General features: G+C 33.0%; 1 protein-coding gene across 1 annotated transcript; it reads left to right on the top strand.

Moving 5' to 3' along the window:
• Window positions 1-794: 794 nt before the first annotated feature.
• Window positions 795-18,783, top strand: LOC133199746 (low-density lipoprotein receptor-related protein 2-like). The gene is made up of 12 exons (XM_061335606.1): window positions 795-813; window positions 1,093-1,537; window positions 1,879-2,090; window positions 9,526-9,634; window positions 12,558-12,663; window positions 13,058-13,196; window positions 17,266-17,385; window positions 17,541-17,768; window positions 17,887-18,067; window positions 18,180-18,307; window positions 18,388-18,544; window positions 18,648-18,783. The coding sequence occupies exons 1-12, from the start codon at window positions 795-797 to the stop codon at window positions 18,781-18,783; spliced, it is 1,980 nt and encodes a 659-aa protein (XP_061191590.1).
• The last annotated feature ends 8,829 nt before the right edge of the window (window positions 18,784-27,612 follow it).

Here is a 27,612-nt window from a genome sequence, read left to right as displayed (position 1 = left end):
ACAATGTTTAAAGTATTTAAAGCATTATGAAATTATCTCCCGTTTTGTATAGGAGGATTTCCCTCACAGCACCCCCCCCCCCCCGAATCTGTACTCTAGAGTAGGACTTCCCCTTTAGGGGCAATCTCACACTAGAGCCAAATTTCCCTCTCTTTCTATATCAGAGTAGGATTTCTCCTATTTTATAAATGCTAGAATCATATAGACAATATTTTGTGCAAAAGATAATATTGTACTTTTTTTTCTTTCAGAAACCAGTTTGACCAAATGCAAAGAATAAAACCTAATGTTTTAAAAGAATTGGTTGGGCAATTACTGAGAGAAAATAGATTAAAGATTTTCAATTTTCATAGTTCGTGTGATTCAATAGAACTGGTTGCATTTTGAAAATTTTAAATGTTGAATGCACAACTAGACTTTTTGTTCATATTTTTTTGAAGTTTCTTTAAAATTGTCTGCCTGTTGGAAAATTAAAGGAACACTCGTGACAATGTATCGCCCCTCTCCACCCCTCAGATATAAGCACATGTATAATATTTTATCGGGGAGATTGGCTCCGGCGGAAATCGCACTCCATAACTATTACACGGAGTAGACCCCCCCCCCCCCCCGGAAAGTTGAATCTTATGTGGGATTTCCGTAGGGGGAATTCTACTCAAGAGTCATTTTTTCGTGGGAAAAGTCCTACTCTAGAGCCCATTTCCGGTGAGAAATCCTGCTCTTGATCCAGTTTTTCGGAGGGGTGACTTTAGAGGGGAAAGCCTACTCTACAAGACTGATATTATAGCACAAAAATGGCGTTCCCTAATTGCTGTACAGTGTTGTTTAGATACCCCACCTCAAATATTATAAAGGAAAAAAAATGTACACAGAATATAGTTTTCATGGTGAATTCAGAATGATTAAACTTGCAAACAAGTTGCCTGTTGCAGTCATTACATATCAATTGTACATATATTATAAACCCCATCTGTAATTTATTTTCACTGAAAAAGAAAAGAAAATTAATTGAAATAAAGACTTCCACATGCCAGGTAACAAAGTTGGAAATGAAATAAAATATAATTTAATTTAAAATTAATATAATTCAAGGTCTTCCTGATGATAAAGGTCTGATATTGGGAATGTGGAATCCTGCTTCGCTAACCTCCATCACAGAAATACCTAGAAACCCCGCCAGTCACTTCGGAAATGTGTCAATGTCTTTAAATCCTTCAGGCGCTCAGATCATTAGCATATCGTCAGATCCAGAGAGGAAGATCGTTTTTGCAGCCATTGAATATTCAATTTACGCATTCCAAAACTTTACCATCTGGCAGAATGAAACCATTCCTATTTCAGTTGTATACAGAGGGAGGTCTATCGGAAATGCCCAGATTGCATTTGACTATGTTTCAAAAAATTTATACTGGTGCGATTCCTTGCTTAATTGGATAGCCATGAAACCAGCATATCTCGACAATACAACGATATATAAATTGATTATCCACAACAATTTGAAACAACCAGAAGGATTGGCACTAGATCCCGAGGCTGGGTAATACTTAAATACTCACGCTAATAACTCATAATCTAGTTTTCTTTTACAAAGGATGAAAAATGTCCTTGCAAAATTGGAAGACAGTACAAATAATTTTATTTAAAAGACAAAAAATATGTCAATAGTAGTCCTTCTGAAAATAAAGAAGTGTATATAAACTCCAAAGGTACATGAAGATTGTTTCTCAAGCTACACTATAATTTTCTCAAAATTCCCAGTGTCTTATTTTGACCTTTTTTTCTTGTTTGAACTTTCTTTCATTTTATATTGCAGTATTTATGTACAGGTAAAAATGATTCTTTTATGTTTTTCTGCGACCTTGTTAATCATTCCAACAGACTGATGTTCTTTTCCGATAATGATGTGAATCCACGCATTGAAAAGGCCTCCATGAATGGAGATAATAGGACTGTAATAGTGCACACAGGATTGAAACGAGTTCTGTCCCTTTCTGTTGATGTTATCAATAGCTTACTGTACTGGGCAGACTATGGCAGACACACTGTCGAGGTCAGCGACTATTACGGATTAAACAGAAAAGTACTGCGACGTAGCAACAATGTTCCTGCGACTGGATTACATTTTTATGAGGTAATTGAGTAGGTTTGCTTGTTAATCAAGAGTTCCAGTTACTTTTGTGTTCACTTTGGGTTCCACTTTATCCGCCAAGTATATAAACATTTGTTTTAATAGTTAAATTGACTTCGTATATAATGTTCATACAGAACGTACAAAAACATATTTTATATCGGATATACAATTGACGAATGTTGAGTACTTGCAGAAAAGAAAAGAAACGGGGTCTTAAATTCACATCAGAACGTCTCAACAATCTCCAATCTCCTATGCAGAGTTGTCGTTCGTTCCTCTCTCAGACAATGAACGCATGAGTCGATCGTGGAGAGTGAACAATCTCGTCAAACTAATGGCCCAAATCCGTATGCCACTAGGATACACATTCATTATCCCTTTATTTAATTATTTTTTTATCTAAAGTAAGTGGACAGTAATCAATTGTAATATCAAATACGATTCATCTTGCTTCTGCTTGCCACTGATCTTTAAATTCGGCTTCCGTAATGGACTTTGCATTAACAGAAGCCATCATGTTGGAGGTAACAGACTTTTCTAGAATACATGCACAAAAGGAAACATGTTGGTTTATTTCTATCTCAGCAAACTGTTGAGTAATCATTTAGCTTAAACATTAACAGGATCATGGTCAATGTAGAATATTTAAATACTAAATAAATATAATAGAATATACCGGTATATTACTAAATAACAGATCTCATGGAAAACTTTACCTCACCGATTTTATTGACTGACATTCTAAAGTCAAATGCATGAGAAATATTATGATGTTGAAATTTTCGAGAAGATCAAATTTAAGAGATATACTTACTAATAACTTAAGGCCGCGTGACACAGTCGTTAGAGCGTCTGCTCTAGAGTCGCGGAGTAAGGAGTTTATCCTTACTTCGCGGGTTCGAATCCCACTGTGGGACGTGGAGACCGGTCCTTCGGATGAGACCGTATAAACCGAGGTCCCCGTGTCGCAGTAGGTACTGGCACGAAAATGATCCTTCACTGCCCAATTGCCGTAAGTGCCGAGTATAGGACAAAATTTGCAGCTCTCTATCGGCAAGTGGTGGCGTCTCCATATGAGTGAAAAATTCTCGAGAGGGACGTTAAACAACATACAAACAAACAAACAAACTAATAACTTAAGGTGGGGACCGGTCCTTCGGATGAGACCATAGACCGCAGTAAGTGCTGGCACGAAATAGATCCCTCACTGCTCAATGTCCCTGAGTGCCGAGTATAGGTCTAAATTTCCAGCCCTCCACCGGCAAGTGGTGGCCTCTCCATATGAGTGAAAAATTCTTGAGAGGAAAATTTAACACAAACAAACAAACAAACTGATAACTTAAAATTCCATTTCTGATATAAAAAGGTAATATGTTCAGTTGTGCCTTATAATTGTAGACAAAAAAAAAAAAAAAAAAAAAAAAAGGAATCGAACTCTTAATTCAATAATTTTCTGCCTGTACAGTCCTTTTTTTTTATTTATGTTGTCACCTCGCAACCCAGTCAAATTTGAGTTCAGTTTATCTTTCTTTAAATATGAACTAATGGTCACTTTTAGTATATAATGATGCAACTGCTTAACGCTTTATTGACACAAAGTTAAACTGGAATGGTCCAAGATAAAACCTTTGATATTGCTTTGTGGTAGAAGAAATGACTACTCCTATGGAAAAAAAAATAGAAAGCAAGTAGAGAGATACAGACGACCGTCCTCGGTATTACGTTGGATTTTTTCTCTCTCTTTTCCTCTCCAGAGAGAGAGAGAGAGAGAGAGAGAGAGGGAGGGAGGGAGGAGATAATATAAAATAATACACTATAGCTCAGTCAAATGCTTTTAATTTTAAATACACTAAAATACGAACATGTCTTTACCCAAACTTCATAAAAAGATAATTTTTTTTTGTCATGGAATTAGTAAAAATTGACCAAAAAAAAAAAAAAAAAAAAAACAAGATGTGTTTGTGAAACACTGATGCCCCCGTATGGCAGCTTATGGCGAAGGTTAAAGTTTCTCAAATGCAAGTCAAAATCCAGGCCAAAAGATAAAAAAAATGTTAAATTTGAAAGCCCTAGCTGCAACTGTTCAAAAGTTATGGCGAAGGTTGAAGTTTTTTAAAAGTAAGTAAAACATCAAGGTCAAGGTCAAAGTTGTTGGTATCCAAAGGAAGGTCTTGTCACAAGGATTACATATGTAAAGTATGAAATTCCTAGCACCAACCATTCAAAAGTTATGGCCAAGGTTAAAATTTTTCGAAAGTAGGTCAAACTCCTATGTCAAGGTAAAAAGGTCAAAGTGGTTGGTATCCAAAGGAAGGTCTTGTCACAAGGATTTCATATGTGAAGTATGAAAGCCCTAGCACCAACCATTCAAAAGGTATTGCCAAGGTTAAAATTTTTCGAAAGTAGGTCAAACTCCTATATCAAGGTAAAAAGGTCAAAGTTGTTGGTATCCAAAGGAAGGTCTTGTCACAAGGATTACATATGTAAAGTATGAAATTCCTAGCACCAACCATTCAAAAGTTATGGCCAAGGTTAAAGTTTTTCGAAAGTAGGTCAAACTTCTATGTCAAGGTCAAAGGGTCAAAGTGGTTGGTATCCAAAGGAAGGTCTTGTCATAAGGATTACATATTTGAAGTATGAAAGCCCTAGCACCAACCATTCAAAAATTATGGCCAAGGTTAAAGTTTTTCAAAAGTAGGTCAAACTCCTATGTCAAGGTCAAGGGTCAAAGTGGTTGGTATTCAAAGGAAGTTGATGTCACAAGGATTACATATGTGAAGTATGAAAGGCCTAGCACTAACCATTCAAAATTTATGGCCAAGGTTAAAGTTTTTCAAAAGTAGGTCAAACTCCTAGGTCAAGGTCAAAGGGTCAAATAGGTTGATATCCTGAGGAAGGTCTTGTCACAAGGAATACACTTGTGAAGTTTGAAACCCCAAGCACCAACTGTTCAAAAGTTATGGCCAAGGTTAAAGTTTTTCAAAAGTAGGACAAAATCCAAGATCAAGGTCAAAAGGTCAAAGTTGTTGATATCCAAAGGAAGGCCTTGTCACAGGGAATACACAAGTAAAGTTTGAAAACCCTAAGCACCAACTGTTATGGCCAAGGTTAAAGTCTCATAAAATTTGCAAAAGTGGGTTAAACTCCAAGGTCAAGGTCGAAAGGTCAAATATGATGGTACCCAAAGAAAGGTCTTGTCACAAGGAATACACATGTGAAATATGAAAGTCATAGCTCCAACCAATCAAAAGTTATTGGCAAGGTTAAAGTTGACAACAGACAGACAAAAAAAAAAAAAACAATATACCCCCGGGATCTTTCGATCCGGGGGCATAAAAAAACTGTGTAACTGTCTTAATCTGCTTATCGAACCTAATTTCATTTAAATGTCTTCATTTCTGGTAATACTCATACTCTTGGTATATCATTTTACAGGGAATGTTGCATGTTGTAAGCTCTGGAGCTAGAGCAATGTTTGGAGTAGATGCAGCATCAGGAAAAAAGCTTTACAGTCTAAGGATAAATACAGCACAGCCATATGCAGTACATGTTTATGATGCAGAAACCTCTAAGGAATACATCGGTAAGGAATGTTAAGTCTTAAACAATAAACATTTTGATAAACTTGACACATAATCGGGAATGTTTAAACTATTTTGGGACGAGTTCGATAATGTAGATTCTAGAAAAGATATTCATCGAGCGAGGCGCATGCTTTAGTGATAAATTCAAAAATGTTTTATTTTTAATTGTAAGCTCAAAATTACGAAAGCCTATTAGGATCAAACTACGGTAAAAAAAAAAAATGAAAAGGCGTTATAACGCGAAAAAAGGCGTTATTACGCCTTTCCAAAAGGCGTTATTACGCCTTTTCAAAAGGCGTTATTACGCCTTTCTAAAAGGCGTTATAACGCCTTTCTAAAAGGCGTTATTACGCCTTTCCAAAAGGCGTCATTACGCCTTCTAAAAGGCGTTATTACGCCTTCTAAAAGGTGTTATAACGCCTTTCCAAAAGGCGTTATTACGCCTTTCCAAAAGGCGTTATTACGCCTTTCTTAAAGGCGTTATTACGCCTTTCTAAAAGGCGTTATAACGCCTTTCTAAAAGGCGTTATAACGCCTTTCCAAAAGGCGTTATTACGCCTTTCCAAAAGACGTTATTACGCCTTTCCAGAAGGCGTTATTACGCCTGTTTTTTTTCAATACATGACTTACTTAGACGAACCTGGGGGCTGATTATAATTAGATTTTCTAGGAAAAAAGATTTTTAAAGGTGTAAAATATATTCAGTGTTAAACCAACTTAGTCCTTCTCTGATGCCAGACGCTTCTACCAAGGTGTATGGATTTCAGAAATTTTGTTGAAGGCTAATTGCTCATTATACCTATGCAAATACTTTGCCTGTTTTTTACCAAGAGGAGAGAAAAATATTTCAAATTTGACATGAATTTTTAATAAGTGGCTAGAAAAGCCCAAAGTTGGTTCTGCCTATATCCTGGATTTTCAAAAGTAGAGTGTTGACTTCTATTAATATGCATGCAAAATGCAAACAACTGTCTGCGAGATGTGCAGAAATATAGAAAATACTATAATTTTATAATATAATTTATAATATTAAAACTATAATCTAAATATTGCATAAATAAAGATGGCTTTGGTTCAGTCTTTCATATATTTACTATTTTAAAATAACGCCTTTCCATTTTTGGATACAACTCCTTTTCAAACAGGCCGGTAGTACGAATGTGAGTGTGTGTGTGTGTGTGGGGGGGGGGGGGTCCCTCACCCCACTTTTTGGGAGAATAGTCTTGTTGTAGTTTAAATATAAAAAAATCATTGATTGATTGCTTGGTCCCTTAAGATTTTGTTGCAGTATGGTTAAACTCGGGCAAGTCATTGCATTTAAAAAAAGTTTTACCGAAAAATTAGAGAAAGTTTCCCCTCAAGTTTAGGCAGTTTATTTTTTTTTCGGGGATGGGGGGGGGATTCTTGTTTTTTTGTTTGCTTGTCAATTTTATGGGACCCCCCCCCCCCCCCACTTTAAAAGCACAGGCCTGTCAAAAACATAATAATGGCCCTTCAAAGGCATAATAATGCCTTTTTGAAAGGCGTATTAATGCCTTTTCAAAAGGCGTAATAACGCCTTTTCAAAAGGCGAAATAACGCCTTTTGGAAAGGCATAATAACGCCTTTTGGAAAGGCGTAATAACGCCTTTTTAAAAGGCGTAATAACGCCTTTTAGAAAGGCGTAATAACGCCTTTTAGAAAGGCGTAATAACGCCTTTTGGAAAGGCGTAATAACGCCTTTTTAAAAGGCGTAATAACGCCTTTTGGAAAGGCGTAATAACGCCTTTTGGAAAGGCGTAATAATACCTTTTTTCGCGTTATAACGCCTTTTGGAAAGGCGTGATTACGCCTTTATTTGCGTTATTACGCCTTTTTCCGCGTTATAAGGCCTTTTCAAAAGGCGTTATTTCGCCTTTTTTCGCGTTATAACGCCTTTTGAAAAGGCGTTATAACGCCTTTTAAAATTTTTTTTACCGTAGTTTGATCCTAATAGGCTTTCGTACAAAATATTGTGCAGGGATTTTGAAGATCTTTTTAAGAAGTCAGGGATTTTGAAAAGCATATTATTTAGAATGTGTCCAATTTTGTTCTCAGTCAAACAAAATGCTTGTACATGTTTACCAATATATATATATATATATATATATATATAAACAACAATTCACACCGCTATAAACTGCATTTGCCAGAGGGTTTTAAATATAAATTGTCGTTACATAGTTTATATAGTTTTCTTTTATTATACAGACCCTTGCACTTCTAGAAGTTGTCAACACATCTGTGTAAACACTCCAGAGGGAGCTGAATGCCTCTGTGCCGAGGGTTACTTGATATCTTCAGATGGAATGACGTGCATGGGTTTGCTATGCCTTATTTAACATTAAAGAATCAACACATTTTTGTTCAGTTATTTAGCGTTAATTGTCATGCACAATGAGATGTAAAATATGACTCTTATTTCAGTCTAGAGGGTGCTGAGATAGGATTTTTTAAAATTAAAATTCTTCATGTAGGGATCTTGGAAACGTAGTTCACCTAGTTTCCAGGTCCACAAAACCTTGTCTCTTATTGTATTTTCTCTACATAAATGATAGAAAAGCAAAATTAACTCTAGATAACATCCCCATCTTTTTCAAGACCCTCTCTCAAAATCTTATAGTTTTTTCTTGGACCAGGAATTTTTCGTACCAAATTTATTGTTTTGTTTGTTTGTTTGTTTGTTTAACGTCCCTTTCGAGAATTTTTCACTCATGGAGACGCCACCACATGCCGGTGGAAAGCTGCATATTTTGACCTTTGCTCGGCACTTAGGGTCATTGAGCAGTGAGGGACCTTTTTCGTGCCAGCACCTACTGCGACACGAGACCTCGGTTTATACGGTTTCATCCGAACGACCGGTCTCCACGTCCCACAGTAGGATTCGAACCCGCGACGTAAAGATCAACTCAGATTTATTGTAAATGCGTGTCTAATTTTCTAAACATATATTGAGTAACCATATTGAGAGACAGACTGCAGACAACAAGGGTAGAAAATTACCTAACGTCAACTTCTTTTTAATTCATCATTGTTTGCAATTAATTTATAAAATGATATATAATAAAAAATTCAAAGATGTTTTCGATTTTTTCAAAAATATATAAATAATTTGTGTAAGTAATATTGGATAATAGTTTTGTACATTTTTTTCCAACAGATCGCTCCTGGTTCCATGAGAAAGGCTTTATCTTGCACAATTCAACGGCGTTTTCGATGTATGAAGTGCATTTCGTCAACGGTAGACGAGGCCGGTATCCTATTTTAACAGTTTCCTCCTCCATTATTCAGACATTTGCTGTTGACGCCAACAGCCATCTTATCTATTTTGTGGACAATAGCAACAACAAATTGAAAGAACTGAATATAATCAGTTTAAAAATTAGAACGTTGACGTCCATTCAATTTGCATCAGGTAAGCTGCTGAAAATGAGCCTCCCATCACAAATAAAAATAAGTAGATATCACACAATTTCATAAAAAATGTTAAAATGTATTATCTATGATAAATTAATGAATACTTACAATGCTTTCTTTTGATGTACCAAATACGTCGAAGTCCAAATTTCCTTTTTACACGGACTCATAATTTGTGATTTAACGTTAGAAAAGAAGTGTCACTGATAAATCATCGTGGGTTGCATAATTATGCTTAACGTAACAGAGGAATTCCTTCTTATTGAATTATCGTACGTAGTATAGTATATATCATTTTGACAAATACTTCAATTTTATCCCTTGCTATCATAGATCTGAATTTTGATTGGATTGCTAATCTTCTTGGATGGATTGAACCTACTTCGTCTAGCATAAAGGCATTTTCAGTTAATTCTGGAACAACGTCAACAATATACATCGGACTTGAACAACCAACTTCATTAACAGTTAACTCTCATAATGGGTTTGTTGATCTATTATTATTACAATGAGTAGACCAAACCCTTGTTGCTTTTTTACTTTATTTCTTGATTTGAAATTAGGTATAATTTGAAAATGCTGGTAGTAGACTATAGTTATGATACAATCCATCCCTATAGATACTTAAAGCAGATTACGTAAACAGCTTTTAATGTAACTTAATCAACAAAGAAAATCAAAAAAGAAGTATGGTAGAGGAGATTGTAAGCTATATTTCATTGTCATGCAGCTCTAGCAAAAAAACTACTCAATTGGATATAATGACTATAAATTTAGTAAACAATATTACATGTAACATGCAATTTCAACATAAAAGATTTCGATATGTTCAAAAGATTAATTTTGCACATGAAAGATTTGAAATATATTTACAAAAGACAAATTAAAGAAAAACAAAACAATTAAACAGTATATTGAGACCAAGTAGCTGTTTATACTCTGCAAAAAACATTAAAATTTGAGGAAAAAATCTATGGCAATTAAAACTACCACTGAATTTATAATAAGAAAGTTTTCCTAGCAGATTCGAGGCACTGTTTCAAAATAAAACTATTTCTAAATCTTTATATGATTTAAAAAACATTATGATGATATTTTTCAATGAAAAATAAATATTTCTATTTTGTAATGATATTGTTCTAATGATATTAGATAATATATGATAATGATATATATATAATATATGATAATATATGATAATGATATTGTTCCTTTAGAGACCTTTATTGGATTTCGGGAATATTAGGAAAGTCCATAATGAATGGAAACTGGAATAGAAATTCTCCTCGTACAGTTGTGTCAACTGCAAACCTGAATGACCCCAAATCTCTCCTTTATGATGTCACAAGCAACCGGTACATTTTAAAGTTACAAACTATACTGTAGTTTAACGTGTACTTTTCCTATCATATTAAAAGATCAAAAAATGACATTTTCACACAAAAAATTTCAACTAGAATGAGTTGTTTTTACATTTTTTATTTAAATAACACGATTTTACTTCACCCATTCTCAGCATTAATGTGCAGTTGTTGTCGCTATTAGAAAACTGCTCCGTAATGCAGCTTTTCTAAAACCTGTGAAACAAGAATCAATAAACTAGAACGTAAAAGTTTAAAATTTATGCCATGTTATAGATATGAAGTAACATTTACTGATGCTGCTAGGTCAGTTGCATTTTATTGATGTAGCTAAACATTCATATATCTTCATGTTTCAGGTGCATAATATATATCGCACTTACAACTTAAACCCTAAATATTTTATTATGTATAATGAAGAATGTCTTTATAGACAAATGGCTTTCTATTAATCCCAATAGTAAGTAAATCATGTGCATTTCAAACGCCCATTCTCTTTTTATAGCCGAAAGACCGATATTAACATTAAACCCCATGGTTGTATTTCTGATGATACGTTATATATGTTGCATTTATACCGAGTATATCCAATTCGGTTATCATCAATAAACTTTTTAATTTGTTCCTCGTCTCTATAGGGAGGAAGAAAAATGAATCATTACTTGCAAAAAAATGCATACGTTACCAATACATCCAAATGTAAGAGAAAGAAATTTTACACTAAAGTCTTATTCGTGTACCACATGCTTCTACATGTATTACAATATGCCACTTTAATTGATAATTAAAGAAAATTACATGTATGATTAAACACAGATATTTAATCAAAATTAAATTAGTACTAGTATTTCATAATAAATCTAATAAAATTTGAAATGTTTGGATGCCTATGTAACATTCAGTAACGTAGGTATTAGCTACTTTATCCCTTTTCTTTGATAAATAGAAAAAAAAAATACGATGGTTTTTATGACTGTAGGGATACGTTAATAGTACATATAACTTTTAAATGGTAGTTACTCTCGCTTACGTTATCATCTGTCTGTCTCCTTCTGATTTTACTCATCACGACATCTTTTATTTCAAAAGATGGCCAAAAATGTTGATTATGGTACAGGTCTAAACCATTAAAATAAACCTGGCAATGCAATCGACAGCTTTTAGCCTTTTATATACAAATCATATTTTAAAAAAAAATTATCAGATCTGATCACGTATGTATATCTTTTTTTACGTTTCGACAATAACATTAATTTTTATCATTTGTTAATTTCAAGGCCAGAATCTGAATTCTCAAAATACTTTTTAAACTTATCTTTATCAAGCAAACAGACAGTGCATTCTTATTAGTATTATTGTTACCAACTGACGTTATTCTCGTCCATTCTTACATTAGCTCTGAGTCTCGTACATAACTTCTGAGGCTGTAATTTGTGTGAATAAAAAGTTGATTATTTTCGTTGTTCTCACATTTATTGATAGACAATAGTCCACTCAGTTCAAATGGAATGAATTTTGTTTTTCATTTTAATAGTTAAATTTAACATGGTATTGTAACATATACATCATTTATGTCATTAATTTTTTTCGGTTGCCCTACAAAACAGCTTTCTTTACTTTTAAATTAATTACCTAAATACTACAAATTATTGGCCTTGCAATAAATAAAAAAATGTCCTAGTTAATAAATATCCTCTAAAGAAGTTAGAACGCCGACATTGTTTTATTTCATTACCAATAATTATAATAACGTATATATTGCAGTGATCTCAGGGATAAAAAGTCTTGTATTTTTGTCAAATTTTACATCGTCAGAAAAGTGTAATAGATTTTTCGTGATATAAATCAGTTATCTGTTGTTAACCTAACGTACACCAAAGTTTTTGGAGTTTCAAATATACCCTGTTTGCACATTATTATTGAGGATGGTCGTTTTACTAAATGTTCCTACAAAATAATACGTAACCAAGAACAAGAAAAAAAGACTTGTAATTGAAATTGGTTTCAGGAAGAAATAATCAATTTATAAGTCATTTTATATCTAAGGTTGTATTGGGTTGATGATTCAATGATCAAAAGTTCATCGACAAATGGATCCGATATTAAAAGCCACGTCATCACGTTTGGTGTAACACAGGCATTTGCATATAAGGTAAAAAAAAAGGGTTTCTAAAATTTTAAGGAATTTAAGTGTTATGCCAAAAGTGTACAGATCTAGAGTGTAATTGACAATGCCATGGTAATTTTTTTTTCTTCATTTCATTCTTAAAGACTTCTAACAGTTTCTTTTATTGACAAACGCGTGATAAATCATTTCAATAAGAATGGTGTGTATCCAACCAAAAGTAAGTAGATCTTTTTGAATAATAAATATGGCTCTTTAAACGAAGTATGTTTGCATTTATTTATGCATGTATGGTATAGATTAAGTTTATAAAATCATACATGTAGATATAAAGATATAATTACTAGGATAAGGCTCAGTTGTAAAAACTGCATTGAGCTTATTTTCAATAAAACAAACATGTGAAAAAAATTCTTTTCAGGGTTATTTAGGCTGGATAATGGGGAACAAAATGTACTTCTCTAGAAAGTCTTCAAAGACTGCAGAGAGATATGTAGACATCGGAGAAAATATCAAAGGGGTGGCCATCTTCGATTCGTCTCTGCAAGAGGATAAAAGAGGTGTTCATTGTTAAAAACGTGTTATCCTTGTGTCATATAAGATAGTGTAAATTTGTACTCTAGGCACCTGAGCAACAAAGAAAAAGATCGAATTGTTTATTTTAACTCTTATGATGAACTGAGATAGGAATACAAGTTTGGCTTTCCAGAAAGCCAGAAATGTCATCTCTTTGGCTTCATTAATGTCACAGAATAAACAGTGGAATGTTATATTATTTTCTCAGCTATTACAGGCAGTAGTATCGCTTTTGAAAAAATGGGGGGGGGGGGGGTGGAGGACAAAAAAAAAATCGACGATTTATCTGAACAATCTTTGACAAGGGGAAAAAGGGGTTATCCAAACTCAACATTTTCATTTCTTGGAAGGGAAGGAGGGATTACAACTTTTCCGACAAACATATTTTATATTATAATACATTCTCATGGGATGATTTGACGTACCATACTGCAACAAAAGGTGGAAGAGGGGTCAAGGGTGCGCCTTTTCAATGTTTGGGGAAAAAAGTGGAAGGGACGGCCCTCCTGGTGCTATGTACCTGTATTATTTTACCTGTTGTAAATATGCTCTATTCAGTTTAAATATATTTTGTATAATGTCTGTAAAAAATTCTAACCACTGAGAAATATTCGTAAGAATTATTTAAAATCATATATTGCATTTTTTTTTATAAGTTCAGACTACCTAAATTAAAAAGATCTTTCTATTTGTTTTATTACTTTATATAAAAATAGGACTTTCCTGTAAATAACACAATCTAAATCAATCACGTTTCAAAGATATTAGAAATTTAAAACAAAAACCGATTTATTTACCGATTCAGATTTTAATTAACAGACACAGTTTAATTTTTTTTTAATCAGTCGAACTATGGAAACATAAGGTTATTCAAGTTCAAAATCGATGAAAAATTTAATTTCAACGTAAATAACATATATCATGTTTAGCTACAGCCTATCTCGTATTTTTATTTTTTTAGCTCAGATACGCCATAGATAGCTCTAACAATTATTCCGAAAGAAGATGGATAAAAACTCAGCGTTCCTTTTGATTTTAGTCCTTAGCCGCCTACTACGGCAGCAAAGAATTCTTAAGAAAGGCCGCTTACATAATCTATCAATACGATGTCAGTTAGACCTGTTCGATAAAATTGTTTAGCCTATATTGTTGTACGGATGTGAAGTATGGGGATTTTCGAACAATGCAATTGTAGACAGAGTACATCTAAAATTTTGTAAATTACTTCTTAATCTTAAACAATCTACTCCGGACTGTATGGTGTATGGTGAACTCGGTCGACATCCCATGTCCATTGAAATACAAACGCGTATTATTTCCTATTGGTGTAAACTTAAACTTGGAAAAGAAACAAAAATATCAAGTCTGCTGTTTAAATTAAGTGATACCGTAAATCAAAAGACTAAGAAGATTGCTTGGATAAATAATGTCTTAAATATCTTAAACGATTGTGGACTTTCAAATATTTGGAACAGTCAAGCCTTCAATCCAAATTGGTTAAGAGCGAAAGTAAAACTAACTTTAATAGATCAATTTAAACAAAAATGGAATTCGGATGTTCAAAATTTATCAAAGACCCTAAATTATAGAATATACAAAGACGAACTAAAATTTGAAAAATATTTAGAAATTCTATCACGAAAAGAAGCCATAAATTTCTGCAAATTCCGTACTTGTAATCATTATTTGCCAATTGAAACTGGACGTTGGTTAAATGAACCAAGAGAGATTAGACTATGTAAGAAATGTCAATTAAATGAAATAGGAGATGAATTCCATTACATTTTAAATTGTACGGCAATGACACGTGAAAGAAATAAATGTTTAACACAAAAACAATTACGATTCAAAAATACAATTACATTTAGAGAAATAATGAATTCAGATAACCAGTCATTTGTAAGAAAACTGTGTATATTTATTAAAAAAAAATTACTAAAACGTGCTCCCCAAACTAGTAAAGACCTAAACCTATAATTGTACTATTTGTCTATCCTCATACTCACGCATGCCATATATGTGTTTTTATTTTTCATCATTGTAGTTTACATTTATATCTCGTTATACAATTGTAAAATTGTGAAGAGATCAATAAATTCAGTTCAGTTCAAAAGAAGTTTTAAATCGCCAACTTAAATTAATCTGAACCTGAATTAATTCCCAAGACTTTCCTTATTTTCCTTAATCGTATCCTCTGAAGTGACTTGGCCATCGAGCCACTGGGATTTGATTGATTATCGAGCCACTGGGAATATCAAGGGGAAAATTGAGACACTCCTGCATCATGCCCTTCTGCTGCCCATGCAGATTCATGTTCAAATGCTATATTATGTATAATATAAGTACATGTACATGTATACGCTCCTGGGAAAAAATCATGCATAGAAAGGTAATAAAATTGAAACGTTACCATTTAAAATTAAAAGAACCCCAATCTACCAACATCGATTTTATAGGCTGTTCCATGAGACACACATTTAAAATTTATAATTTTGGCTTTATTTCAAGAATACGAGGAGTGATTTTTTTTTTTACCTTTTCTCATTGACAAAAAACGCAAATTAGAATTGCATAAAGAAAATGATAACAGTTGCTTTGTTTATTAATTCTTAAAATCTGGGCCAGGTAAAGAAAACTGTATCTTTTCCAATGCTTTTCTACAGGGGTAAATTTAAATAAAAAAGAATATAGTGCACACATCCAAGAAAATACTCACAATGATTCTTTATGATCTTTATTCCAATGCCTGCAGCACTGAGTTACTTAAATCAGAGATATTTATGTTTCTGCCTAAATTGTGCTTTTAGGTAAAATTTCTTTTCTTCGATTTTTTTTTTTTTTTTTTTTTTTTTTTTTGAATAAGTTTTGTTTTATTTTTCTTATATATACGGCATTAATTATCGATTGACTAAAGTGCACATAAAAGTGAAGTCTTTGCCATTGTATATATGCATTTAATGTGAGTTGTTATTTAAATGTTTTCACTGTTTTCTTTCGTCAGTAAATCTTGGATCGCCGCCTTGGTTTATACATTCAATATGCCATGTTTTGTGTATTTTGATCCCCGCACGCTGACCATCGTTTTACGCAATGGCCTAGATACAATGTTTATGTATATAAACCGTTAATAAAGACCACCACCCAAGTGATCCTACCTCTATTACTCTTAATGAACACTGGTGTAGTTTTACTTTAACTTTAAGATGGACCATTTTGTTTAATAATAATAAGACAGACTTTGGTCAATTTTGTTTACATCTCTATATTTAGAAATCGTGTCATCGTCAGTCCCTTTGGCACACCACCAGCTTATCAATGGCAGCTTACACTAGGACTTTACTTCCGGTGATTCAAACTTAATGTGTCATCTCCCGAGGGAGATGACAATAACCCCATTAATATTTCTTAGAATTTCCACTCCAAATTTAGAAAACATCATAAAACATTTCATGATATATTTTAATTTTTAGAATCACGTATACAGTGTATACAAAGGAGAAGGTCTCACCAAAATATTAGTTGATTCTTATATGTAAACGACTTTTAATTCTTCAATAAATTTTTCTTTTGAGATATTCAGTTAATCGAATCTAGCTTTATCAAAAGGTATTCATGCATGTTTAAACATTTACATATGCTAAAAGTAGAATATTTTAGTTTTGAATTCCAACAAATCAGTGCCGTCATCGTGTTAAACAGATAAGTATAATAATTAAGGGCTTTTTGCAATCTATTCAGTGAGTTTCCATTGGATATTCGATATAAAATTTTGATATCAGTTACTGCAATTTGATTACCTTAAGATTTTATTATAAAATCACTTTTAACTCGTATGTATATTTGTTAACTCCTTTATTACAGTTGTAGCAAACAATTTTCAACCAATTTATCTGTACACTAATTAACCATTAATGATGGATTATACTAAAACATTATCATTTTGGAATCAAATTTGATATTATTTTACTATTTTTTTTCCACATGTTTTAATGATCTGAAACATTTATCTGGAGAGAATATTATTACCTATTCAACATATTTTTAATTTTTAAGGCAGCTGTCATTTACTTAATGGTGGTTGTCAAGATATTTGCTTGCCGTTACAAACTGGTCGTGAGTGTGAGTGTGATTTAGGTCTTAAGCTTCAGCCTGATTTGAAAACATGTGATAGCAGTGAGTATTTTCGTGCATATTTATTTTTTATTGTTAATGGAATTTGTTTAGATGTTTAAAACACTTTCCAATTTAGATTTGAAAATATTCACATGATTTTTAAATTCCAAGAACTTTATTATTACCTAAAAAAAAAATGGTTTTAAATTTGATAGAAGCTTACACGTCGAATTTCATCGTGGTGTCTGATTATTCCCATGGGAGGATGCTTCAGATTAACATAGACAAAGGTGGTCTCGTAAAGCTGCCTATAAGTACAGGGAATTCTGCAGGAATAACATTCGATAAAACTACAAAGGAACTCCTGTATTGTGATCGCTCCACGAAGAATATAATGTCTTCTTCACTCCATGGAGGGAACACCACTCTGGTCTATGCAACTGGTAAATCTGATTTAATGATAGGAACTGATTTATTGCGAACATATTCGTAAATACCCCCCTCCCCTAAATATTATCTTAAATGTAATTGCCTGGACATCGTTGTTACTTTATATAACAGGCTTTGTGAATCCTGAACGTATGGCGATTGATTATTCAACGGGAAATATTTACTACACTGCGGTAGGGTCAACATCGAGTCAGAGTTATATTGGTGTTATTCATAGAACTACCTTTCAGCATAAGACATTGTTGTCTGACCTTCACAGTCCAAGAGAAATAGTGGTATATCCGTCAAAAGGGTAGGTTTGGCCATATATAGCCATAGGTCATTTTTCATCATGTTTTTGATTTTGAGATCACTGCAAAAATTAAAAAAAATTACTTTGCTTTTTTTCTTATACATGTAATTAGTTTCTTGTTTTGGACGGAGTTTGGGAATCTAACTGAAATAGGAAGAGCATATATGGACGGGTCATCAAAAACATATATTGCAACAACTGATATTGGATGGCCTAATGGTCTTGCAATTGATTTTATATGTAAGTAAATGTAAATGATATACATCTACATTCAAGATCAAGTAAAAAATTACCTGTTTTAAAATTTATTATCTTTTTAGCCGACAGAATTTACTGGACAGATGGACAGAAAAACCGCATTGAATTCTCAGATTTAAATGGAGGAAACAGACGTGTTTTGACAACTGACAATGATGCACATTTGATGAGCATTGTGGTTCACGGACAGTATCTCTATTATACCGCGTGGAATCGGCAGTCAGTATTTTTCTGTCATCTTATATCTTTTAGAAACTGATTTTCGTATAAAATCTGACAAATATGTCCTTAATTGCTTTTTCCCATTGCATTGCTCATGCAGACGGATAACAAAGATGCACAAAACAACAGGATCAAAAGTCACCTTTATGTCAAACAACCCTGAGCTTGGTCGACTTGACAGTCTTGCTATATACGCAGACGATGTAGTTGATGGTAATCAGTACCCTCTGAGTTAAATTACGCATTCCAAAGAATTTGTTTTTGTCCAAAACCATGAAAGGCTATTTCACTTTCTTATAGTGAGTTTAAGTTGTTCCCAGAAAAACGGCGGCTGTAGTACGTTCTGCTTTCCCAAACCAACAGGAAGAACATGTGGATGTCAGGACAATGTTGATTTACAACCAGACCAAACAATATGTCAAGGAGGTTCATATTTAACAAGTCATTTTTCTATGTCAATAAAATAGCTAATGATGGTACTTAAGTTTTGGAATTGAATTAATGGAATGTCTTGTTGTAGCGTAAATGTCACATATAACGTAATATTTTTCCGTGTTTTTAAACATATTTTTACTTTTTGCAGTATCTCGTTGTACCACTTCACTACAGAATATATATTTACTCGATTGTCTCCCATATCCTGGGCAGGTTTGCAATATAGAGTGTAAAGCTGGATACAGACTAGATGTCAACACGTCTATTACATGTGATACTTCTGGACAATGGAATCCTTCTGCATCTTCTTTATGTACAGGTGAATTTCTGAAGTAATAAATCATAAATTATGAATAAGGTGTAAATTTAACATTGAAAAATTCCATTTGTAGGATTTTTTCCTACTACATGTAAAAAGTATCTTTAATATAGATACTAGGTAAAATGAGAACAGGTAACCTCAAAACATCATCTACTTGTTCTCTCTCCCTCTATCTAATCTCTCTCTCTCTCTGTCTCTGTCTCTCTGTGTGTGTGTGTGCTGCTCGCTTGAATATAATTATAACATATTTGATTATAATAATTATTTCAATCAATATTCTTTCATAGAAATATTGTGTCCATCACCTGTTGGAAATGTTATGCTGTCATCAATTTGCACGCGAAGAGTGGGTGACTCGTGCACATTCAAATGTGCTGAAGGCTACATCTCGACGATTTCACAGAACTTGCTTTGTACAAATGATGGTACCTGGAACTATGACACCAAAAACTTATGTATACGTAAGGAGAACAACAGATTAGTGAATAATAAAAAGAAATACTGAGTATATGACAAAATCAAAAAAAAAAGGACAAATGGATCAAGTTTACTTTTCAGGAAAAAATCAGCAGATTTTCAAAAAAAAAAAAAAAAAAAAAAAACACCCACGTAATATGTCTATATATACAACTGTGTCATATCTCTCAGGAACATAATTAAAGTGAGGGAAAAAATATTATATTACATGTATGCAAACTGTCAATCCAGCGCACAATTTAGAAGTATTAAATGTATTTACTAGCTTTTCATAGTATTTCCGTTTCAAGTCTCCTGGAATCTGACCGAATGCCCCAGGGTAGGCTGAGTCCATCATGTTTTGAAAATTCCTTATATTTGACAAATATTATTTGCTTTCTGGATGTCTAGAAGGCAAACTGTTTACATGAGTATAATGAGTAATTGGCTTTCAACAAAATTTACGAAAACTATTGTTTCTATGTATAACTTCGGACCCCAGAATAGGGTTAAGTTCGTCATGAATTAAAATTTCGAAATTGGCGTTCCCTGAGCTAATTAAGCATCTAGGGTGATGCAAGCTGGTGCATCTATTGAAAAACATTTTTAAGAATCTTCTTCACTCTTAAAACATCTAGAATATAATCATTAACATATCTTCCAAGTTGTAAAATCCATGTCACATGGGTCTGGAAGTCAAACTCTAGGTGGAACTGAGTTGGTCTCAGCCTAAAATCTCATTTGTATGTTTATCAGGTGCTTCTTTTAAAACACTTATTGACATAAACAAAAAATGAACTCTTAAGTCATGAAATGTTTCTCCAAAACGCAAATTTATCAACATCAGTGTAATTAACAGGTTCTGGTTGTTCAAAGACAATACGAAATGGTCAACTAATCAACTGTGAATCAACACTAGGAGAAACATGTCGATATGAATGCAATAGTCAACTGGAAAACAATCCATCTGTTCCAAATGTTACATGTAACACAAGTGGTAACTGGGATCACGATACAAATGATCTATGTGGTAGTGTATATTCATTCTAAAGCAAAGCGTAATCTAAAATTTATTGATTGTATGTTCTTTTACGTCCCATTCGAGATATTTTTTCATATAGTGACCATTTGCTATTATACAACATAACCGATGGTTACATTTAATATGAAATATAAACATATGTATAAACATATATATGCATAAAATATATATTTGTATCCTACTCTAGTACAACTGTGTCCTTCAACTATTCGTAATGGAAACTTAAAATCAGATTGTCAAAGAAAAGTTGGATATAGCTGTTTATTTACATGTGACAGTGGCCATAAATCTATAATTTCTTCTTCAAATATTGTGTGTACCTCGGATGGCCTTTGGAACGAAAATACCAACGAATTATGCCAACGTAAGATAATTTCTTTAATTTTCTTGTCACATAGTGTACTTTGATACTGCAAATTTAAAAGAGCAAAGTAAGACAATTTCATTCTTCAAACGCACCGATGGCATTTGCATACAAAGCACTTGTAAGTGAATACAGATGTTCTTTCTTAATTCAACATTATTTTTGCTTTTTAATACATAGATTTGTTTTGTTTATTTGTTGTTTAACATCCCTCTCGAGAATTATTCACTCATATGGAGACGCCACCACTTGCCGGCGGAGGGCTACAAATTTTGACCTATACTCGGCACTTAGGGCCATTAAGCAGTGAGGGATCTTTTTCGTGCCAGCATCTACTGCGACACGAGACCTCGGTTTATAATGTCTCATCCGAAAGACCGATCTCCACGTCCTGCAGTAGGATTCGAACCCGCGATGTAAGGATCAACTCCTTACTCCACTACTCTAGAGCAGACGCTCTAACCATGTCAAATGGTAATATCTCAAGTATTGATAGTTATCATGAGAAGTCAGGTATTTGGAAGGACATGCATGTTTCTTCTTTTAATACATAGAAGAAACATGCATGTCCTTCCAAATACCTGACTTCTCATAAAAACTATCCATACTTGAGATATTACCATTTGACATGTATATTAAATGAAAGAATTTCCACTGATTTAATAAATTGACCATAAACTTGTGTCAAATGTAAAAACAATTTGTTGTCTCCCTAATAGGATAAACTTAGTTCTTTATGCACAGCTTTGCATTATTTTATCTTACAGAACAAGTAAATTAATATAAATGATGTAATGCATCTTGTATATTTAGCCAGCCCATCCACGAGTGAGGATAAAACAATTGCGTACATTGGAATGTCAGCAGGTATTATCCTTGCCATTATAATAATTGCGGCTGTTTGCTTCACGTACCGCAGAAAACCACATGTTGTTGGGTAAGATTATACTGGTAAAAGGGTGTCTTAAAATGCACTAAACTTAAAAAAAAGTTTTGATGTAAATTAGTTTGATGACGAATAACATCATCACAAGGCTATTTAAAAAGCATTATGCACCTGGGGAATTGCAATACCAGCTTATTATTTTCACTCCCTCTTTCATTGCCATTTATTACCAATACATGTACTATACTTAAAGGAACAGAAGCACTAAATAAACATGGTATATAACTTTCATTCAATGAGGTATAAATATAAATTTTTAAATAGAGCTATTTCAATTATAGACAAGAATACCAGAGTGCTTCTGCAGCTCGTAATAATATCTATGCAACGTTCAAAAATGGTGGATATATGACTGATAGCAGTGATTTACCAGAGAGATCCGTTTCTGATGTGTACTGCTCAATTGACGACACCTTCGCTACTGAATACGAAGAACCGCTTAAAGATACCTACCTGAACCCTCTCACATACTGATAAATTATCATTTTAATAAACGTTTATTTAATGTAATGTTCCTACATGTATATATGATTAACTTCCACGAGCAATGTTGCTGTGACGTATTTTTTTTTTGCTAGACCCATAATGTTGACTACATAGCTTTGACAATCTTAATGATACTTTCTTGAAATAACAATGATCATAGTCAGCAACCCTAGTTGTGCGTTTTACATAAAAAAATTTTAAAGAAATTACATTTGCCATTGAAACAGAAGAAATATCCAAACAAAAAAAATTAAACCGCTTAGCATAATTTTCAAACTTAGAAAAATCGTTTCTTGTATCATATCAAAGTGTGTTATGATTAGCAATAAAATAATATATGTTGTACAAAGTATGTCACTGTTGAAATAAACGTTTATTTAAATAAATGTAACGTTCCTACATGTATATATGTTTAACTTCCCCGAACAACGTTTCTGAGACGTATTTATTTTGCTAGACCCATAATGTTGACCGCGAAGTTTTGACAATCTTAGTGATACTTCATATTTTTTTTTCATTGGATATTTTACTTGAAAAAGACTTAAATGGTAATCTAACAACCAAGCTTTATGATAAACGTGATGACTTTAACATTTCAATAGTCAACTTCCCTTACTTATGCAGCAATATTCCTTCATCACTTGCATACGGGGTTTATATCTCTTAGTTGATTCGATACGCAAGAGCATGCTCTACGTATGCACAATTTCTAAAACGAGGTACATTATTGACAAACAAGTTGATGAAATATGAGCTGTCTCGTTTAAAGTCATCATTTCGTAAGTTCTATGGTCGATACAATGACCTTGTCCGCAAATAATATTTATCATTGAGTCAAATGCTGTCTGACATTTTTCATACTAATTGTTAGGCCATTATTTACACACTGAATTGTCGACGGACTTTTCTGTTATTTCCCGATCATGACAAGGAGCACAAGGCGGGTGTGGCCGGTCGGCAGGGGATGCTAACTCCTCCATGGCACATGATCCCAACTCTGATGTTTGGAGGTCCGTGTTTGCTCTGCTCCTATTTTCTAATGTTTTATGGACTTTTGAGCTTGAATACTGTTCGTTATCTTCATATATTTCATTCTACAAATAACAGTCATAATCAACAACCCTAGTTGTGTTTTTTTATTTATGAAATTTTTTATAGAAATTAGATTTGCCATTGAAACAGAAGAAATATGCAAAAAAAAAAAAAAAAAATTAAACCGCTTAGCATAATTTTCAAACTTGGAAATTTTTTTTCTTGTATCATATCAAAGTCTGTTATGATTAGCAATAAAATAAAATATGTTTTACAAAGTATGCCACTGTTGAAATAAATGTTTATTTAATGTAACGTTCCTACATGTATATATGTTTAACTTCCCTGAACAACGTTGCTGTGACGTTTTTTTTTTTTTGCTAGACCCATAATGTTGACTGCGAAGCTTTGACAATCTTAATGATACTTCCTAGAAATAACAATCACAATCAATCAACAACCTGAGTTGTGCTTTTTGCATATGAAATTTTTAAAGAAATTACATTTGCCATGGAAACAGAAGAAATTTGCAAAAAAAAAAAAAAAAAAAAAAAATAACCGCTTAGCATAATTTTCATACTTAGAAAAATTGTCTCTTGTATCATATTAAATTGTGTTAAGATTAGCAAAAAAAAAATGTTGTACAAAGTACGTCGCTGTTGTTATTGTCAACGCGAGAGAGAGAGAGAGAGGGTTTGCTTTTCATTTTGTTATGGGAGGTAGAAAAATTACTGTCACGTGACCACTATTTATTGACATTGCCCTGGTCATAGTTCTTGAAAATGCTAATTTTTGTGTATATTGGAGTCCTGTTTATCTAGACACTTTATCTTCCGAACTAAATTTATGTGGAACGATTCATATTTTAAAAAAACCAAATCAATAAAACATATGACTCAGTTAACCGGACGCTTTATAAATATGAACAATTTGCTCAGAAAAACAGCACCAAGATTAACAAGGCTCCGCTGAATATATTTCAGGAATAACTGTCATCTCTTCTGCCACTTTCTACCATTAGCTCATGCACTCACCTCTGTAGATGGCTTGTGTATATCAGAGTGCTAAGCACGAAAATTAGTGTGTTTGATTAAATTAATAGTAGTTAATGCCCGTGCTTATTTTGTCAAGGAAGATATTTACTAAGTAGATATATAACTATTAGTTTAATTTAAAATAATTCTTTGAATATCATGCTATTTCAAAATCCTGACGCGAGCCCATTGCAGAGGTGTCTGCTGTATATACACAAGTATGTGCATGTACCTTCTTTGATTTTTTGGATGCTCTTCTACATCAGAGGAACGATAAATCTTTCAAAAAAGAAATATCAGTTGTTTTTTTTTCTCGAATAAATATATAATTCACAAAGTTGTCGAAGTAAATATACAATTCGTTCGAAAAATTCCGTTCAAAAAAGTTTAATATACTTTTTTTCTAAGGAAGAACTTATTTGTCAACACAGATGTCTTGTTTTCGAAGGAAAAACAGTAGCACACTTGACGCAGTTGTTAGAGCGTTTGCTCTGGAGTCGCGGAGTAAAGACTTGATCCTTAGGTCGCGGGATCGAATCCCACTGTGGAGACCGGTCCTTCGGATGACCGAGGTCCCGTGTCGCAGTAGCTGCTGGCACAAAAAGATATATCACTGCTCAATGGCACCGAGTGCCGAGATTAGGTCTAAATTTGCAGCCCTCTACTGGCAAGTGGAAGGCGTCTTCATTGAGGGAAAGTTTCTAGTAAGGGACGATAAACAACAAACAAACAAAGGTTTAACTTTCTCCAATATCGCTTGCAGTAGTCAATCAAATACAGATGACACAACGATTGCTTTAGAATACCATAATTATGATACCAAAAAACTTCAGGCATTCATTTTACTCGGATGATAAATTGGGGTCAATTTTAGTTGACATATATATGAAAAAGCTTGCAAAAGAAAGTTCCGTAACCAAGTACAATTTGGCCTAAATTAGAACAATTAGATGAATATCAATTGTCATTCCATTTTAAAAAAAATATAATAAAAACATTAAACATGTAATTAAATGCAGAAGAACCACATTGTTAAGATTTAATAAAAAAAATATGTCCATGGAATCATATGGATATATCATGTTTAGATAACCATAACATATTTATAATTATAATGATAATACATGTATCATGAATTAAAGACAATAATTTCTCAGTGGATGGACGTGGTTGTATGAAGTTACATGTAATGTAATAAGCACTTTGTAGATTCTCTAATCCAGCTGAGTATATCTGTAACTTACTGTTCATCATCAAAGCTCTTAATTTTGGAAAACGATAATACTTATTATAAGGGTTTTCTGTTTTATTGATATATTTCACTGGAATTGGCATTAAATGCATGTACTCTAAGTGACTACAGGTACATGTAGAAATTTTCATAAGATTTGATGAAGTGATGGAGAGTAATAAAGCTAAAAAATGTCTTTATTGGAGAGCCATGAAAGACAGGTTTAACAAACCGTTGCATTTCCTCGTGCCGATTGTTAAAAGATTTAGATTAGAAATCGATACGGCTCAAAATAAAAAAATATTAATCTGATACATATGGTTTCCGTAATCATTCATATGAAAAAACAAACAAACAAAAAAACATCAGTTTAATCGTTCTTGGACTCCTGATCTCAATAGGCCATAAAAATTAAAAATTTTGAAAATAAAATTTATCGAATTTTCTCAACGTCTTACTTATTCTTTTATTTCTTTCCTGGGAAATAATAAAACGTGTAAAATAAAACTCCCTATAATCTGCTTTCCTTCTGTTTTGAGAGATTTGTTTATGTCTAAAATTTCGATTTAAGAAACTGCTAAAATAAAAGATTTATTAAATAAAAAATATATAATTACAGGAATGCTCTTGAAAATTAATTAAATCATATGCTATATATATTGTAAGGTAATATACGTAACCTCTATCAAAAATACACCCGGATTTTTGAAATTTACAGTTCCTTTTTGAAACTACTTCACCCATGCTCTAGTTTCTTGACGGGTAAAGCTTGATCTACTTTACAGGCATGCGTGATAGTAATATATACAGGCCCGTAGGAAGCAATTTCAGTTTGGGGGGCACAGCCATAAATTTTTAGTTGGGGGGGGGGGCACTATGATAAAATAAAGTGCTCAAAATTCCTTGACAAGCAAAAAAAAAAAAAAAAAGGTCATCAGACGTTTTTATTGATGGAGCACTAGCATATAGTAGCTGTTTTCTATAGTGATCTATATATAGGCAAAATTATTTGGGGTACACCCCCCCCCCCCTTAGGCTTGTTAAACAAAGTTCAATTATTTCGTTTAAATTTAAAACTACCTTTTTAGTCCAGAAATAACAGAGTAGTGTTAATTACTCTCTTTTTGTACAATGAGAGTAGTATATATAACTCTGATTCATAAGTTAAACTTTTGTAATTGCGTTATTAAAATTACAAAATTATTTAGCAATTTAATGGTAAGTACTCTTCAATGTATTTCCTTTATGACATTAATTTTATTTTCAGAATGATTCAATAACAATGACCTTACTTATAAAACAACCTTTCTTTGGGCGGTATTTTAAGTTCAATATTACATATCAATTGTTAGATCATTGTTTTCATATTAATATTGACTACAAATTGTACGATTTCTATTGCTTAAAAATATACTGGTACTGATTCGAGTACTCGTATATCCTTAAGAACGAAGGTTTGCGATATACTAAAATTCAAGATTACACAGAGGGTCCTTTCGTTTTCGAAAGTAAATTGACCATTGAACTATTAAATACATTTTTAATAGTTCAGAATGTCCATGAGGAACTGTGACTAGTTGTTTCAGGAATAATTCACTTCCCTGATTTAAAAAAAAAAGAATTCTATAGCCTAATACAATTTCCTTCAAAAAATATTATTAGAAACTTAGTACATGTAGAAATCATTAATCCTTCAGGGGCGCCGACATCATGTTTC

This window comes from Saccostrea echinata, unplaced genomic scaffold (assembly GCF_033153115.1).
Source record: "Saccostrea echinata isolate AGI-Se365-2 ecotype Australia unplaced genomic scaffold, CSIRO_AGI_Sech_v1 ptg000035l, whole genome shotgun sequence".
NCBI classification, from domain to species: domain Eukaryota; kingdom Metazoa; phylum Mollusca; class Bivalvia; order Ostreida; family Ostreidae; genus Saccostrea; species Saccostrea echinata.
This window is presented reverse-complemented; position numbering and strand designations above follow the sequence as displayed.

Bases quoted from the DNA above. Each gene is read 5' to 3' on its own strand.
- LOC133199746 (XM_061335606.1), top strand. The intron at 1,538-1,878 runs GTAATACTTAAA...TCATTCCAACAG, and splicing joins GCACTAGATCCCGAGGCTGG to ACTGATGTTCTTTTCCGATA. The intron at 13,197-17,265 runs GTGTTCATTGTT...TTAATTTTTAAG, and splicing joins TCTGCAAGAGGATAAAAGAG to GCAGCTGTCATTTACTTAAT.